Genomic DNA, 16167 nt, shown 5'->3' with positions numbered 1-16167 from the left:
CACGCTGCCACAGCATGATTTCTGTTCTCATCCTGAAGCAAAGTTTTTAACCTGAAGCACTATTTCTGAGTTAGCAGAGTCTGTAACCTGAAGCTTATGTAACCTGAAGCATATGTAACCCGAGGTAACACTGTATTTGCTTTGGATGGCTGTCATGGCGTCCTCTTTTTTAAAATAATAATAATAATAATTTATTTATATCCTGCCCTCTCCAGCCGAAGCTGGGGTCAGAGCGGCTAACAACAGTAAAAGTAACACAGTTTACATAAAATCACAATCAATTAATTGAAATACATTCTAAAATCAATTCATTCTAAAATCAATTCAGAATCAAATTAATGGCATCCATTGGGCTAGCGTTCTATGAGGATTACCAAAGGAGGAGGTCAGGCTGTGCCTTGGCCAAAGGCCTGGCGGAACAGCTCTGTCTTGCAGGCCCTGTGGAAAGATGTCAGGTCCTTCAGGGCCCTAGTCTCTTGTGACAGAGCGTTCCACCAGATTGGGGCCACAGCCAAAAAAACCCTGGCTCTGGTTGAGGCCAGCCTAACCTCCCTGTGGCCCGGGACCTCCAATATGTTTTTGTCTGAAGACTGTGTGCCTTCACACAGTACATTGTTAAAATGCAGTATTCACTTCCAAAGGAGGCAGTGATGGCCACCAACTTGGGTGGCTTCAACAGAGGAGAGGACAAATTCATGGAGGTAAAGGCTATGAATAGCTATGATGGCTGTGCTTTGCCTCCATGGTAGGGGGCTGTATGCTTCTGATTACCAGTTGCTGGACATATATCCTGCTTACAGGCTTCCTACAGGCATCCAATTAGAATCATAGAATTGTAAACTTAGAAGGGACCTCAAGGGTCTTCCAGTTCAGCCCCCTGCAATGCAGTTCAATCTCAGCACCCATGAAAGATATCCACCCAGCCTCTGCTTAAAAACCTCCAAGGAACGAGAGTCCACCACCTCCTGAGGGAGACCGTTCCATGGTCAAACAGCTCTTACTGCCAGAAAACGTTTCTCGGAAATCCAAAAGTGCCTGTCATGGAATCAGAGTGGCACGTTCTGTTCGTGAACTCTTCAAATGCACTGATCTAGAGAAAGGTTTTATTGTCGTATACTTATGTTGTTCTCTTTACCCCCTCAACTCTCCTTGAAGATGGAAGCTATAAACAGAACCGATCGAACCTCACTTCTCTATTAGTCCAGCCTATTTGTGCAGCATTGGTGAGGAAGTTGTTCCCTTCCCCTGAGAAGGCTGGTGGAAATGAAGATTGCGAACCCCTGGAATTGCTGGCTACAGGTAACAGTTTTCCTCTCTCTCTCTCTCTCTCTCTCTCTCTCTCTCTCTCTCTCAGAATGATGATCCTCTTTAAATTCAGAACTTCCGTAAGCCCTTGAAATTGCATTACGCATAATTGTGTATAATTGGGGGCTTTGACCAATTGCAGGTACATTCCTTTAGCAGCACTTTAAGAAGAGGCGAGGAGAGAGAGAAAATATATATCACTTACACTCTGAAGAGCTTGCTGAGATTGAGCTCAGAACGTTCTGAAGAGCCTCTGATAAGAAGAATGATGTTAATGGGGTGGGGGTGGGGAGAGAAAGTATTTCACAAACTCGTTTAAAAACACACAAAAAATCACAAAGCTCACACATACCTGGCTCATTGTTTGTTGCATCTGCCAAGATCTAACTGATGCAAGTCAGATATCTGGAGTACCATGTCTCTCAGCACAAGTCTAATTCATGCTATTGACTGAGAAGATCCCTCCGATTCACCCAAGAGAGGCTTCTGTAGATGCAGTGCCGTTTGTTAGGCCTTGTTGGACAACATACGATATCAGGGAAGCGTTTAAGGCACCAGGAGAGCATTAAAGAGTTGGCTTTCCTCATGATTCTCTCCCTCCGAGTGTGTGCCTCCAGCATATCTACTAAGCTCTCTACAAATAGCTCTGTGTGTGTACACTTTCATTTGTATCACATTGCAAGAAACAGAGTGCTATGTTTGCACCTCTATGTGTGCATGTTTGTATATCATAAGGGGGCATGTTTCACTTAGGGTAAAAATAAATAAATCTGACAACAAAGAGGCAGAAATGCATTGAGCAGAATTTGGCGAAAGGTGTTCTCATCTGAATGCTTTGGGAAGCATCATACACTCAAGGAAAGGCAGCAGATCACAGCATTTTAAAGTTGGAAGGGATGCTGTGGTCCATCTAGTCCAATCCCTTGCAATGCAGCAACCTCAACTAGATCATACATTGCAGATGGTAATCCAGCCTCTGCTTAAAAATCTCCAAGGAAGGAGGGCCCACAACCTTCTGAGGGAGACGGTTCCACTGTTAAACATCTCTTACGGTCACAGCTGTCCATGGAGACGCAGGTCAGTTCTGTGTCCAGGGCAGCTGTTTATCAGCTCCATCTGGTATGCAGGCTGAGACCTTACCTGCCCGCAGACTGTCTCGCCATAGTGGTGCATTATTTGGTTAACTCTCCCGCTTGGACTACGGCAATGCGCTCTACGTGGGGCTACCTTTGAAGGTGACCCAGAAACTACAACTAATCCAGAATGCAGCAGCTAGACTGGTGACTGTGAGTGGCCGCCGAGACCATATAACACCGGTCTTGAAAGACCTACACTGGCTCCCAGTACATTGCCGAGCACAATTCAAAGCATTAGTGCTGACCTTTAAAGCCCTAAACAGCCTCATCCCAGTATACCTGAAGGAGCGTCTTCACCCCCATCGTTCTGCCCAGACACTGAGGTCCAGCATCAAGGCCCTTCTGGCGGTTCCCTCGCTGCAAGAAGCCAAGTTACAGGGAACCAGGCAGAGGGCCTTCTCAGTAGTGGTGCCCGCCCTGTGGAATGCCCTCCCACCAGATGTCAAAGAGAATAACAACTACCAGACTTTTAGAAGACATCTGAAGGCAGCCCTGTTTAGGGAAGCCTTTAATGTTTAATAAACTATTTTATTTTAATATTCTGTTGGAAGCCGCCCAATGTGGCTTGGGAAACCCAGCCAGATGGGAGGGGTATAAATAAATACATTATTATTATTATTATTATTATTAGTAGTAGTAGTAGTAGTAGTAGTAGTAATTTTATTATTATGTTAGTCCTGAAGTTTAGTCAGAATTTCTTTTCTTATTACGTGAAACCATTGGTTTGGGTCATGCCCTCCAGAGCAGCAGAAAACAAGCTTTCTCCATTCTCCATGTGGCAGAGCTTTGGATATTTGAAGACAGCTCTCATACCTCCTCTCAGTCTCCACTTATCCAGGCCATTGGCCTGGCAGAAAGGTTTTCAGCGAGGATATATGGCGATGTTACGTTCCATCTGGTACATCTATCCATACCCTGAGATGGCACCAATGTGCTTCAGATATATCCGGAGTGATAGGCAAGAAACTGAAAGATACAGGTTTGGGGGAAGGAGAAGTACCTTTTGCCAGTGGGTGGGTGGTGGCCATTGGGACTGGTGGGGTAGAAATCAGTGAGGCCAATGACTGGTGGAGATTCAGCCACTGACAGCCAGAGCAAACCAATTTGAGTTTTGTCTCTACCATCCCCGCTGCTGGGGACTGAGGAAGCGCAGTTCTGTTTTGCAGAGCCGTGTAGAGCCTCATGTCTTTCAGTAGTCACATAGTTTCTTGTGTCTTTCAGTAATCACATAGTTTCTTTTAGGGGGGGGGGGATGTGGTATCAATTTCTGTCCAGCTCGAAAGGAGTGTGTATTATATTTATGAGGAAAACCACACCAGCTTATGCTGTTGAACAGCGAAAGGTCTCAAAAATCAATCCAGATTTATTTAGAGGAGGGTGGAGAACAGTTAAATCAGATTAAACAAACAGTGTCCAAGGGATCAATCACTTCCATGCAAAAGGTGACAGAAGAGCAAGTTCGTACTGCAGCAACTTCCAGTCGTTCATCAGCTGTGCTAAATAAGGCATTGCATGAGAAAGTTTACAGTATATTCAGCATTCTGTCTGCAGCCATTGATTCACAATTAACTTTCTTCATAGACTATTTGATACACTGCTAAGCAAGAATTAATTTTGCAGAGATAAATGCACTGTATTAATGATGCAGTGTGGAATATTCCCCTATCAGGCTGGCCTGCTACATAGATAGCATCCATTTCTCTTTTACAAAACCTTGGGTTACAAATTCTTTCCAGATTAGAGTCAAAATGTGGATGGGATCAATTTCCGAGATGAAAAAGGTACCAGGATAAAGCAATGGAAACTAATTAAGTAAAGTTGTTTGTGTATTTTCAACAGTATAAGAGACTGTTTATTATTAGCATTACAGTGGAACCTTGGGTTGCGAACATGATTCGTGCAGGAGGCACGTTCGCAACCCGCAGCGCCACATCTGTGCACGTACGGGTCGCAATTCGGTGCTTCTGCGCATGCGCAAAGTGCGATTTAGTGCTTCTGCGCATGCGCGAGTGCTGAAACCCGGAAGTAACCCGTTCCAGTTCTTCTGGGTTCGGCGCGGTGTGCAACCTGAAATCGCATAACCTGAAGCGTCTGTAACCTGAGGTACCACTGTAGTTATTCCCAAAAGAAATCCCCGCTGTTAAAAAGCATATGAAATTGATACACTTTTAACTTATTAAATTGGAAAATTTAATACATAAATTAAAAAATTATCTATGCATCTATCTATCTTTATGAGAGAAGGAGGCTCCCAGTGATGTACTGGGGAGAAATCCAGATTTGCAAGGATGTTAATTCATATCCTTGCTCAGTCATAAAGTTCCCTAAACTACACACTGGGAGAGATGCAACGATAAATGGCTTATGCAACGGAAATCCACTCACACAATGAGACTTCCGGTTACAGATAGGTAGCCGTGTTGGTCTGCCATAGTCAAAACAAAAAAAATTTTTTTCTTTCCAGTAGCACCTTAAAGACCAACTAAGTTAGTTCTTGGTATTAGCTTTCGTGTGCATGCACACTTCGTCAGATACGTCAGATATGAGACTTCCGGTTTATCAGCTACCTGCATGCCCCTCCATCTGCTCCAGATGGTCCCCCAATCTTCCTGAGCATATTTTGGGGGCATATGGTAGCTTCTGGGGAGAGTAGGACCCCCACTGCATGAGAAGACACCCAGTCAAGCTATAGTGAATCTCACCAAATCATGCCTTATGAGGAACGGCTAAGGGAGCTGGGCATGTTTAGCCTGGAGAAGAGGAGGTTAAGGGGTGATATGATAGCCATGTTCAAATATATAAAAGGATGTCACATAGAGGAGGGAGAAAAGTTGTTTTCTGCTGCTCCAGAGAAGCGGACACGGAGCAATGGTTCCAAACTACAAGAAAGAAGATTCCACCTAAACATTAGGAAGTACTTCCTGACAGTAAGAGCTGTTCGACAGTGGAATTTGCTGCCAAGGAGTGTGGTGGAGTCTCCTTCTTTGGAGGTCTTTAAGCAGAGGCTTGACAACCATATGTCAGGAGTGCTCTGGTGGTGTTTCCTGCTTGGCAGGGGGTTGGACTCGATGGCCCTTGTGGTCTCTTCCAACTCTATGATTCTATGATTCTATGATTCTATGGAGTCTTGCACTGTGGATGCTTGTCTGTTTATCACCTGTAAACGGCTCCTCGGTTTGAGGTAGTCCTGAGCATCATTTGGTCTTGTGGGACTCCTCCCCTGTCAGTGGGCCCCGGCTGTGGGTTCTCTGGCTGTGGTGGCACTGGGCAGGCAGATCTTATGACACATTTTATTTCCCACCATGTTCCATAGCACTAGAAAAATAGCTATTATTATTATTATTATTATTATTATTATTATTATTATTATTATTATAGCAGGCTACAGCCTGCACTGCCCCACTGCACTGCCCCACCCCACACAAACCCACAGTAAGAGACCACATTTATAGGAGCAACTACATGATAAGATGTGTGCATGAGACAGCCCCATGGTTTGGAACAATTTGAACCATACAATACAATACGATACGATAATCTTTATTGTCATTGTCCCATAAAGAACAACAAAATTGAAAATCTGCATCAGACATTCAAAAACCAACAAGCCTGCTATCTCAGCCTGGTTAGCCCCCTAAAAACTCTGATATCCCATAATTAAATACAATATACTCCCATAGAGACTACCTTACACTGTGTTTAAAACCAGATCGCATTTGAATAGAAACTGTTTGTCAGGCGGCTAGTCCTAGTCTTTATAACCCTGTACCTTCTTCCAGAAGGCAGAAGCTGAAAGAGATCATTTCCGGGGTGTGCACTATCCTGCACTATCTCTGCAGCTTTCTTATGGCACCTGGAAGCATAGATTTGATCCAAGGTGGGAAGAGTGCACCCAGTTATTCTCTCTGCAAGTCTTTACAACCCTGGACAACATATATACGCACATAAAGGACATGCCACATCAGCAGGCAATCTAATGGTTCTGAGTGTCCGTTCCCATTAGCTGAGCAAATGTCAATAATCAGGGATGATGGGAGTTGTAGTCCAGCATTTGGAGACCCACCTCTGACATATCACATGATACGTTTCCTACACAATTTGGGCCCTCAGTGCTATCCATGTGCGGCCACAGATATGCACTGTGTACAACAGTGACAAAGGAACATGAGGCCACATGTGTTCGTTATGCATCGGCTAATGGTTTTTGAAGTAAAAAGGGCTCAGGAAGATGGGGCCAAACTGGAACTGTTAATGATAAGAGTAATCCCTTTCTGTTCTTTTAGTCGTGAAGTAGCTTTATGGTTTAGATAAAGTTTAGAGAATATTTCAAGCCGCATTAAGCTAAAGTCTCCCTGTCACTTTTCAGAGCATAAAGTAGAAAGAGATAAAGTTGTCAAGACCTTTAAAGTCTTTCATCGGACGTCTAACAGTGGAAAGTGAGATTTGTTGTCAGAACTGTTTAAGGGAAATTAAATTTTACTCCTTTTCCATACTCCATTGAGAGCTCTTTGAGCCTTTTGTTAGGCGCACTAAGCCTTTAAACCAAGCAATGTTACTATACAATGTGCCCATTCATTTTATTATCTGATTCCAGAACATACCGCTTGCCGGTGGAGAACATTCTCTTTCATTACTACCCATTTAAGGATGAAATGACCATTGAAGAAGGCATGGTGTGGCCACCAAAAATGGGTTCTATTTCCCCTCTTCTTCTGTAACTGTTGCAGCAATAGGGACGGGGGAGAAATTTGAGGAATTCAGTTTCAAAAGTGGATTCATCTCATCTACACATCCCACCCAATCTGTGGATTGCAGATGGATGCAAAAAAAATTGTTCTTCTTACAGAAAGCTACTACCTAGTGCAGCAAGTCAATCAACGGATTTTCAGTGCTTGCAAAGCTCTGTGTGCAGCTCTCTGCAAGCCATGGCATTGTCTGATTGCAAAGAGTTGTGCACCCAGATATGGGGTAAGGCTGCAACCTCGCTTTTGGCCCAGCCACATTTTTACCTGACCCAGGTGCAGAGCAGATAGGTCTGGCCTGACCACAAGGGCTTTCAAGGCCACATGAGTAATCCTGGTGGCTCTACTTAGCTAAATCATCTTGCTGTCCCTGTTTAAAATGCAGCTGATATTCCCATACCATGATTGTATGGGGGGGGGATCACTGCCCCTTAGATCCATGGGGAGCAGCTAGTCTCCTCCCCCCTCCCTGCAAAAACATCTGGACAGTGATAGTGCAACATCAGTTCCCATCACTCTCAGGGGGAACTGCATGTACTAGGGAAATTGTTTGCAAAGTTTGTGAACCAGGCAAAATTCCATTGAAAATATATATATTAGGGTAAATGTTGCTGATGAATTTTGATATTTTTTCCTTTAAAAAATTGAATATTGATATGGAAATGTTCAGAGCTTCACTTAAACGAGACCCTTGTTCCCCTGACAGAACTACTCTTAATGGTTTAACCATTACTGTACTCCATATCCTCTAACTGTTAGAGTCTAACATTTATCTGACGAAAATAGGGACGTCCTATTCAACAATAACAATTTTATTATTTATACTCCACCCATCTGACTGGGTTGCCCCAGCTACTTTGGCGGCTTCCAACATATATAAAAACATAATTAAAAAATTCCCTATAGAGGGCTGCCTTTAGATGTCTTCTAAAGGTTGCATAGTTACTTCTCTCTTTGGCTTGGGGGTTGCTTAACTCCATACCCTCCAACATTTCTTTGATGAAAATAGGGACATCCTTAGGAATCGAATCAGAAACCGGGACAGCTTCTGTAAATCCAGGAAAATAGGGAGACTTGGAGGCTCTGTCAATCTGAAGTGTAGCTCTGTGAGGGAAATAGGGCCCTCCTAACAGTTCTCAGCATCCTTAGCACACTACGGTTTTCAGGATTGTTTGGGTCAAGCCATGACTGCTCAAAGTTGTACAATACTGCTTTGAATGTATAGTGAAGATGGGACCATATACTGTGCTTGTACCGTTTTTAATGGTTTTATATAGCTGCACAATACCCTGGTGTTTTGTAAGAGGGCGGTATATTTTATAAATAAAAATAAATAAATACACAGCCGGGCACACAGACAAATCTGAACCACAAGATTGATGATCTTTGTCTGACCCCATCCAAACCCCAGGCTTGGTGGGGCGAATCTGTGTGCATTGTGAATCTATGCACAGGTGAAATCCCCACTCACGTTATTGGCATTAATGCTCAGAACTTCAGTATCGTGGCTTGCACTGTGTTGTATTATTATTAACATTTTGCTGAAGGTGGGGGGAGGAAAAGTCTATTTGCTATTGCTCCCCTTTCAGCCCGTAATGAGGTCATTTGTTTTCTCAGCCTGAGAGGTAAAAGGGGAAAAAAAAGATATTAGTTTTAATTAATTTTTAAAACAAACTCATTAGTCAAATGCTGGGAACATGAACTTGAAAGCCCTTTTGACAAAGACAGAGGGACGGGTTATTTTCCTTGTTGCAATATTCTCTCAGTGGAAACATTTCTGTGTGCTTCTGGAACGAGACCAGAAAATGAGCTGACTGGGGTTGGCTGAGGAGGAACAGCCAGCGAAATAATTGCCTCTGATTCTTCCCACATCTTCCCATTGGTTCCATGACTTTTGATACATACACCATCCTACATTCCAAATCCCATTTTCTTCTCTCGACTGCTCTTCTCTCGACTGCCAAACTGGCGACAGCGATGTTCGAAAAGGGAGGTATTACCAGACTGGGGTAGCCCTGAGGTTTGCAGAGAAACATTAAATTTGGGAGTTTTAAAGTAGCAGGGGGCTTGTTGCAGAATAGGTTCTGTGTCTCACCTCAAGGAAGACAGAGATGACTATAAAGTGTAATATGGAACTTTACTTAACACCATCAGTTAATACTGGTTAAAGCAGGAGGGGAAAGAGAAACTACATTTATAATTCAAGAAGTAATCCCCCTCCCAGAAACCCCATTGTGGCTCTGTTCTTTCTCTTAGTAAAGTATTAATTAAACATTGCTGCTTGTTTGAACAGAACGAAGGAGGAGGAACCCAGAAGAGTCCAGCGCAGACTGAGCATGCTCAGTATCCATGGGGCACTGACTAACTCAGGCTTCCTCAAACTCGGCCCTCCAGATGTTTTGAGACTACAATTCCATCGCCCCTGACAACTGGTGCTGCTAGCTAGGGATCATGGGAGTTGTAGGCCAAAAGCATCTGGAGGGCTTAGTTTGAGGAAGCCTGGACTAACTGTTGAGGCAGCAGGGAGGGAAAACAGGGTTGGCTGGAAAGAAGAGACATATAGATATAAAAGGTCTTGAGATAACCTCATTCTATGGATAGGCTGCTTCCTGGATCATACTGGGTGTGGCGGAGCCACAATGCTATCTTCCTAGCTGGTGGGTCACTGCTAGTTACCGGGATGAAGTGAGGAAGTCAGCATGGCATGGTGCAAATACATTGGCAGGAGCCCCAGATTGGCTGTGCTGGCATGTTTGCCTTGCCCTGCTCCCCCTATTTCCTCACTATTTACCCTCTCCCTCCCAGTAAACAACATCAAGCCAGCCACAAGGAAGTGAGTGTAGCAGCTCTACCGCATGTGACAAGATGGTTTTGGAGAACAGGCCATAGAAAACAGCGTGGAAATCCGAGATTTTAATATACAGTGGTACCTCTGGTTACATACTTAATTCGTTCCGGAGGGCCGTTCTTAACCTGAAACTGTTCTTAACCTGAAGCACCATTTTAGCTAATGGGGCCTCCTGCTGCTGTGCCGCTGCCGCGTGATTTCTGTTCTCATCCTAAAGCAAAGTTCTTAACCCGAGGTACTATTTCTGGGTTAGCGGAGTCTGTAACCTGAAGCATATGTAGCCTGAAGCGTATGTAACCCGAGGTACCACTGTACCTGGATTGGGCAGCAGGGTGTTCAACACAATGATAACAACAAAAAACCAAAACCAAAAACTGCAGAGCCTAGTGAACATACATAGTGGACCCAAAATGCTGATTGACTGGGGAACAGATTGGAGTGGCTGGGACCCTGAAAAGAAGCACTTCACACTGCAATGTTTTGTTGCAGGCGTTCCTTTTCTCCTTCTCCTATTTCTCATAATCAGACTGTGGGTGCTGTTGCTTATGTAGCCAAAACGGAACCACTTAAGCAAAGGTTTTTCTAAGTGTTTTGTGGCTGGATGCCACCCAGAGTGGCACTGGGGAAGCCCAGCCAGATGGGCGGGGTATAAATAATATATTATTATTATTATTATTATTATTATTATTATTATTATTATTATTATTTCAAACATATGTTCTTTCTCTCTTAGCAGAAAGAAGAACCGTGACACTGGAAGTTCAAACACAACCAACATACAAAACAATGTCCAACGTCGTTGCATACTTAAAAGGAGCCACAATTCCTGGTACGTATATCTTTAGTCTGCCACCTGGAGTGGTTGAAAATAAGAAGGCAGTTGGGTGGGGAATGACTGGGGGCAGACTGAGCTTGACAGTGCAGGGCCTCATTGGTCTAGAAATCACTGAGTGCTGCATGTTATCTAAATTTCATTACTTTAATTTTCATTTTCTTAAAAATAGGATTTTTTTAAAGCTTTTCCATAATACAATAAAGTAAAAAAAATAAAACAATCTAAATAAAAACAAAAACAAAGAGAAAAGAAAACGCCACAGAAAAACGAAAAAAAGAAAAGAAAAGAAAAAAAAATGGGAAGAAAAGTAAAAAGGACTTCCCATTTTCCCTCCGTCAGTTACATAAAAGAAATTATTCAAAATAATCGCTATAGAATGACTCCCAGTGGATCTACTGTATGTAAGGCAATATTTTCCCAACCTCCTGACCCAAATAGGTTAATTCATTTTCCTTCTTACACTAGAAGTCCAAAATGGGATCTCTAATTATTATTATTATTAATAAATGCCAGTGATATTTTTTTCCTATATTCAAACACATCAACTTTGTCCCCAACCATTCCTTCATATTGAACAATAAGAAGTCTTTCCATTTTGGTTCCATCTTTTATTTCAGATTGGTGTATTTCAGGCAGCTCTCAGCTAAGTTTTATACTCAGAGCAGAGCCACTGAAATTAATAGACCTAACTTAGTCACGTTCATTGATTTTGACAGGTCCACTCTGACTACAACTTAGCTGAATGCCACCCAAATTCTTGTTCTGTACTGTTCTCTTGCGGCCTAGACATTATGGGGGGTGGGGTGGAATACGGATACCTACACTCTGTTAGTTTCATATATTATATAAAGCAACAACAACAACCACAACAACAAAATCCTCTGAACCTCAGTCTATTGATTCTTGCACCAGTTAAAGCTCATTGCAAATTGTGTCTAAAATTCTTCCACAGTGTTATTGCAGTGAGGAGAACTACCAGGGAAATTTGTCAATCAGACTGTGTGTGCCCAATTAAAAAATGTTCATAAGTAGTAATCGCAGGGGGGTAAAAACCCTGAGGAATATGTAATTTCATAGACAATTTAATGTACAGACAATTTGCTATACAGACTTCCCCAGCACACGCCAACATGTTGCCAGCAGGGATGTGTGAGTAACTTCAGATAAGAATAAAAATAAGAATACCCTTTAACTTTTCTTTATTTAAGAAAGGGGCTTTTTATGCTAAACTGTTGTTAGACTAGAATCATCATGACAGACATAAATATTATGTTTCCGAGCAAATGTACCAGAACAATTTGAGGCTGGGCAGGGGCTTTTAAAGTCGTTCCTTTTTGATGTGCTTTAAAGCTACAGTTGCCACCTACAGTCTCTTGAAGTGAAATCTGGAGGCAGCTTGACATTACCTGCTGAGGTGACAAGTCTGAGGGATTTTTAAAGGGTTTTGACAAGACTAATGAATTTTACCAGGCTGTAGCTCTATAGGCAGTGGCAGGCGGTAGGCTCTGAATTTTCAGTGGTGCCCTGTGTGATGCTAACATACAGTGCCCCCGCTGCTCATGCTCTGCTCTGACGACATCTGGGGGCCAAAGATTCTCCACATATGGGCTCTTCTTATGTCACCTCAGTGCCTTTAGAGCAGGCATCCCCAACCCTCAACCCTCCAGATGTTTTGGACTACAATTCCCATCATCCCTGACCACTGGTCCTGCTAGCTAGGGATCATGGGAGATGTAGGTCAAAACATCTGGAGGGCCGCAGGTTGGGGATGCCTGCTTTAGAGCAAAGAAGGCAACAGCCCACAGTGTCACATGGAGTTCAGATATGCCCATTTTGGCTTACTCCCTGAGGCACAGCCATGAATTTAAGTGTAATCGCTTACTCCAGTTTTACCAGTTTCAGTTGTTTCTGAAACCTGCTCCGTCTTCAGTGACGACAGATAAGTTTTGAAGATGAGGCACTCAGAAGAGTTCTGTACCGTGAGCTACAACTTTACAGGGAACCAGGCAGAGGGCCTTCTCAGTGGTGGCACCCGCCCTGTGGAACGCCCTCCCACCAGATGTCAAAGAGAACAACTACTACCAGACTTTTTGAAGACATCTGAAGGCAGCCCTGTTTAGGGAAGCTTTTAATGTTTGGTGCATTATTGTATTTTAATGTTTTGTTGAAAGAGTGGCTGGGGAAGCCCAGCCAGATGGGTGGGGTATAAATAATAAATTATTATTATTATTATTATTATTATTATTATTATTATTATTATTAGGCTGGCGCAGCAGGCAAATATGTTTGCATCTCTGGTTGGGATCAGGGTACCAAGTAGCCAAAATCTAACTAAGGCTTAACAGGTATAAAGCTTTTGCTTTCTCATGAACAGGCATCTTGAAGCCGGCTGATTTCAGTGGTGCACAGCAGATGCGATGCAGCTGGGCAAAAATGGGAAAGTTAATGCTTTCAATGCTGATTTCTCGTGCTGCTTAATTAACAACAACAACAACAACAAAAATTGCTTGGTTTATTGTCTTTCCTCCTCCTCCTCCTCCTCCTCCTCCTTTTCCCCATCCCCAGATAGATATGTAATAGTTGGCAGCCACCACAGCACGTTAGGTGCCTACAGCAGGCAGCAGTGGGCTCATGGAACTGCCGTGATGACTGCATTCATCCAGGCCTTGATGAGGAAAGTGAAGAAAGGATGGAGACCTGACCGGACCATCATTTTCTGCTCATGGGGAGAAACTGTGTTTGGCAAGATCGGCTCCTACGAGTGGGCAGAGGTAAGAAAATGCTGCCTTTTACCAATGTCCTTAACCCAAGGGGAGCTGGGGTTGCCAGAAGGATCAGCACCAGCAGCCAGCACCTTTGGACACTAGCACTGTAAGGAGCTACAGTGGTACCTCTGATTATGAACTTAATTCGTTCCGGAGGTCTGTTCTTAACTTGAAACTGTTCTTAACCTGAGGTACCACTTTAGCTAATGGTGCTTCCCACTGCTGCTGCGCTGCCGGCGTGCGATTTCTGTTCTCATCCTGAGGTAAAGTTTTTAACCTGAGGTACTACTTCCGGGTTAGCGGAATCTGTAACCCGAAGTGTTTGCAACCCGAGGTGTTTGTAACCCGAGGTACCACTACACCATAGCTGTCAACTTACAGATTTGAAAATAAGGGACCAGCAGCCTCGAAAATAAGGGATCAGAAGCCAAAATAAGGGATTTTCCCAGCACAGGTATGTTCGACTTCTGAGCCCCTCCAAGCCAAAGGCAGAAAGCCCAGCCAGCAGCCAAACAAAGCCTCAAGCGGTGGTTCCCACAGCGCAGCAACCTGGCAAAGGGGATGCAGCAAGGAAAACCACCGTCACCTCTCTGCTGGTAAGCGCTGAGAAAAGGCGAGTCCCCAGGCAATGCGGCCGACTTGATCGGCACAAGGCATGCAAGCTCCACCCCCCAGTCGTTCTTAGACTCCTTATTGGGTGAGCAACGCAGCCAAGCAACACAGTTGGAGCCTCCCTCCTCCCTGGCCGGCAGGGAGGGAGGGAGAGGAACTGCTTCCTTTGAAACCCGGGAAATTTAAGGTACATCATCAATAAGGAACAGCAGCAGGACACAGTGCTGGGATAAGGGACTTTCCCGCCAAATATGGGACGGTTGACAGCTATGCACTATACTGGTACCCTCATTAGGAAGCATAGAGTTGAAAGGAACTATGAGGGTGCAATGCAGGAATCTTTTGTCCAACATGGGGTGCATTGCTGTGAGGGCTTTAATTGGAAATTAATGGGGAGAACAACTTAAAACTGGAAAAATTAGAATCTGAAAGAAACTCAAAGGTTTATAGATGGGTCATGGGTTTGAAACCCACGTTGGGCAAAAGATTCCTGCATTGCAGGGGGTTGGACTAGATGACCCTTTTCTTCCAACTCTTGCGTTCTATTATTCAAAGCAGCTCAGCCCCTTGGGAGTGTCTGTTGACTGAAATGTTTGCAAGGTTTCCGGCATGCCTACCAAAGAGCTTTATTGACTAAAATGAAGATCTCATTTTTTAAAAAAAATGCATTGCAGACTCATATTTTTTCGGTGGTGACTGATGAGTCAGCAGCAAGGTAAACAAGGTGAATGAGACGCCTAAAAATAGTAGAAGGGAACTGAGCACTGCCTGCTATTAGTTCACACCAATGCAAGCAATTAATCACAAGTGCTTTTCAGAGTTCCCCCCGCAATTTGTAGACAATTAAAGTGTTCCTCCGTGGCAAACAAAAGCTAAGCAGAGTCAACTGAATGGTGAGCCTACCAGATGAAAATAATTTTCTAGAGGTATGTCAGAATCCATTGAGGGCACAAGAAGTGTTAATGAGACAATCTGTCAATCTGGTAGAAGTCCCTACCTTTCTCAGTCAATCAGCGAAGTGGAGGAAACTGGGTAAATAAGCAGTAAGGACAATCTAGGTGGGTGGTTAATTGGTACATGCCTGTCTGTCAGATCAGACAACAAAGCAAGGCAGAAGGAAAAGATGGATGGAAAAATGTTAAAACTTAGCATAAACACATACTAGCACATTTAATCAGAGCACTTGAATAAGATGGATCTGAACAGGTACATGTTTTACCTGGCCTGTTGTGATCCTCTGTATCCAAAACAATGAAGAATATGAAACTGTAATAGCTATTATCATATTATTATTATTTTGAATTGTTGCATTATCAGTTTGATTCAACTGCGGTGAATTACGGTGCTTCAGTTTATGATTCCCAATTTACCATTCCCAGCTATTTAAAATCAAACAGCACACCAAGGTAAACAGTTGCTCTCAGACTTCTGCTTTCTATTTGCAGCATGCGTAAGTGTATTTAATAATGTTGCGACGTGCCCTCCTTGAGCTACAGCATGCTGATTGACTTAAATAAAAGGAACACACACACAATTCAAATGTGAAGGGGGCTTCAGCAGCACTGCCTTTCCCCCCCTGCTGCTGAGCGAAGTGTCAACAATGCTGTTATCTCTACGGATTACCATTGGGCATTCACATGAATAGGTCCAAGGGACGTGGGAAGTGAAGTCCTAGGAAGCTCATTTGGGAGGAAGAGATCTGCACATGGGTACAGCAGTGCACACACAAGGCCCTTTCACATGAACACCAGATTTGCAGCCAGTGGGAGGAATGTCTAACACCCATGCCATCAAGGGGCGGCGGCGGCAGCACTTCATGCCCAACCTTACCTCAGTGAGCTTTATCAATGTGCCCAAAGCCTGTGGCCATATCATCAAATGGACTTCAAGGGTTATAGCATCTGATAGTCATAGTTGTGTCTAG

The 16167-nt window shown here is 43.7% G+C and overlaps 1 protein-coding gene across 5 annotated transcripts in view; it reads left to right on the top strand.

The window, feature by feature from the left end:
* The window catches only part of NAALADL2 (N-acetylated alpha-linked acidic dipeptidase like 2), a 607172-nt gene that overhangs the window by 417788 nt on the left and 173217 nt on the right, over window positions 1–16167 (top strand). For 3 of the 5 annotated variants that reach the window (XM_083613236.1, XM_083613237.1, XM_083613234.1), the window contains 3 exons: window positions 1156–1299; window positions 10765–10860; window positions 13432–13637. In XM_083613236.1, the coding sequence (XP_083469362.1) occupies window positions 1156–1299; window positions 10765–10860; window positions 13432–13637 (446 nt within the window). The remainder of the gene's footprint in view (window positions 1–1155; window positions 1300–10764; window positions 10861–13431; window positions 13638–16167) is intronic. The other 2 variants (XM_083613235.1, XM_083613238.1) reach the window with 2 other exon arrangements.

Source organism: Podarcis filfolensis (genome assembly GCF_964270895.1).
Source record: "Podarcis filfolensis genome assembly, chromosome: 5".
In the NCBI taxonomy this organism is placed as follows: domain Eukaryota; kingdom Metazoa; phylum Chordata; class Lepidosauria; order Squamata; family Lacertidae; genus Podarcis; species Podarcis filfolensis.
This window is presented reverse-complemented; position numbering and strand designations above follow the sequence as displayed.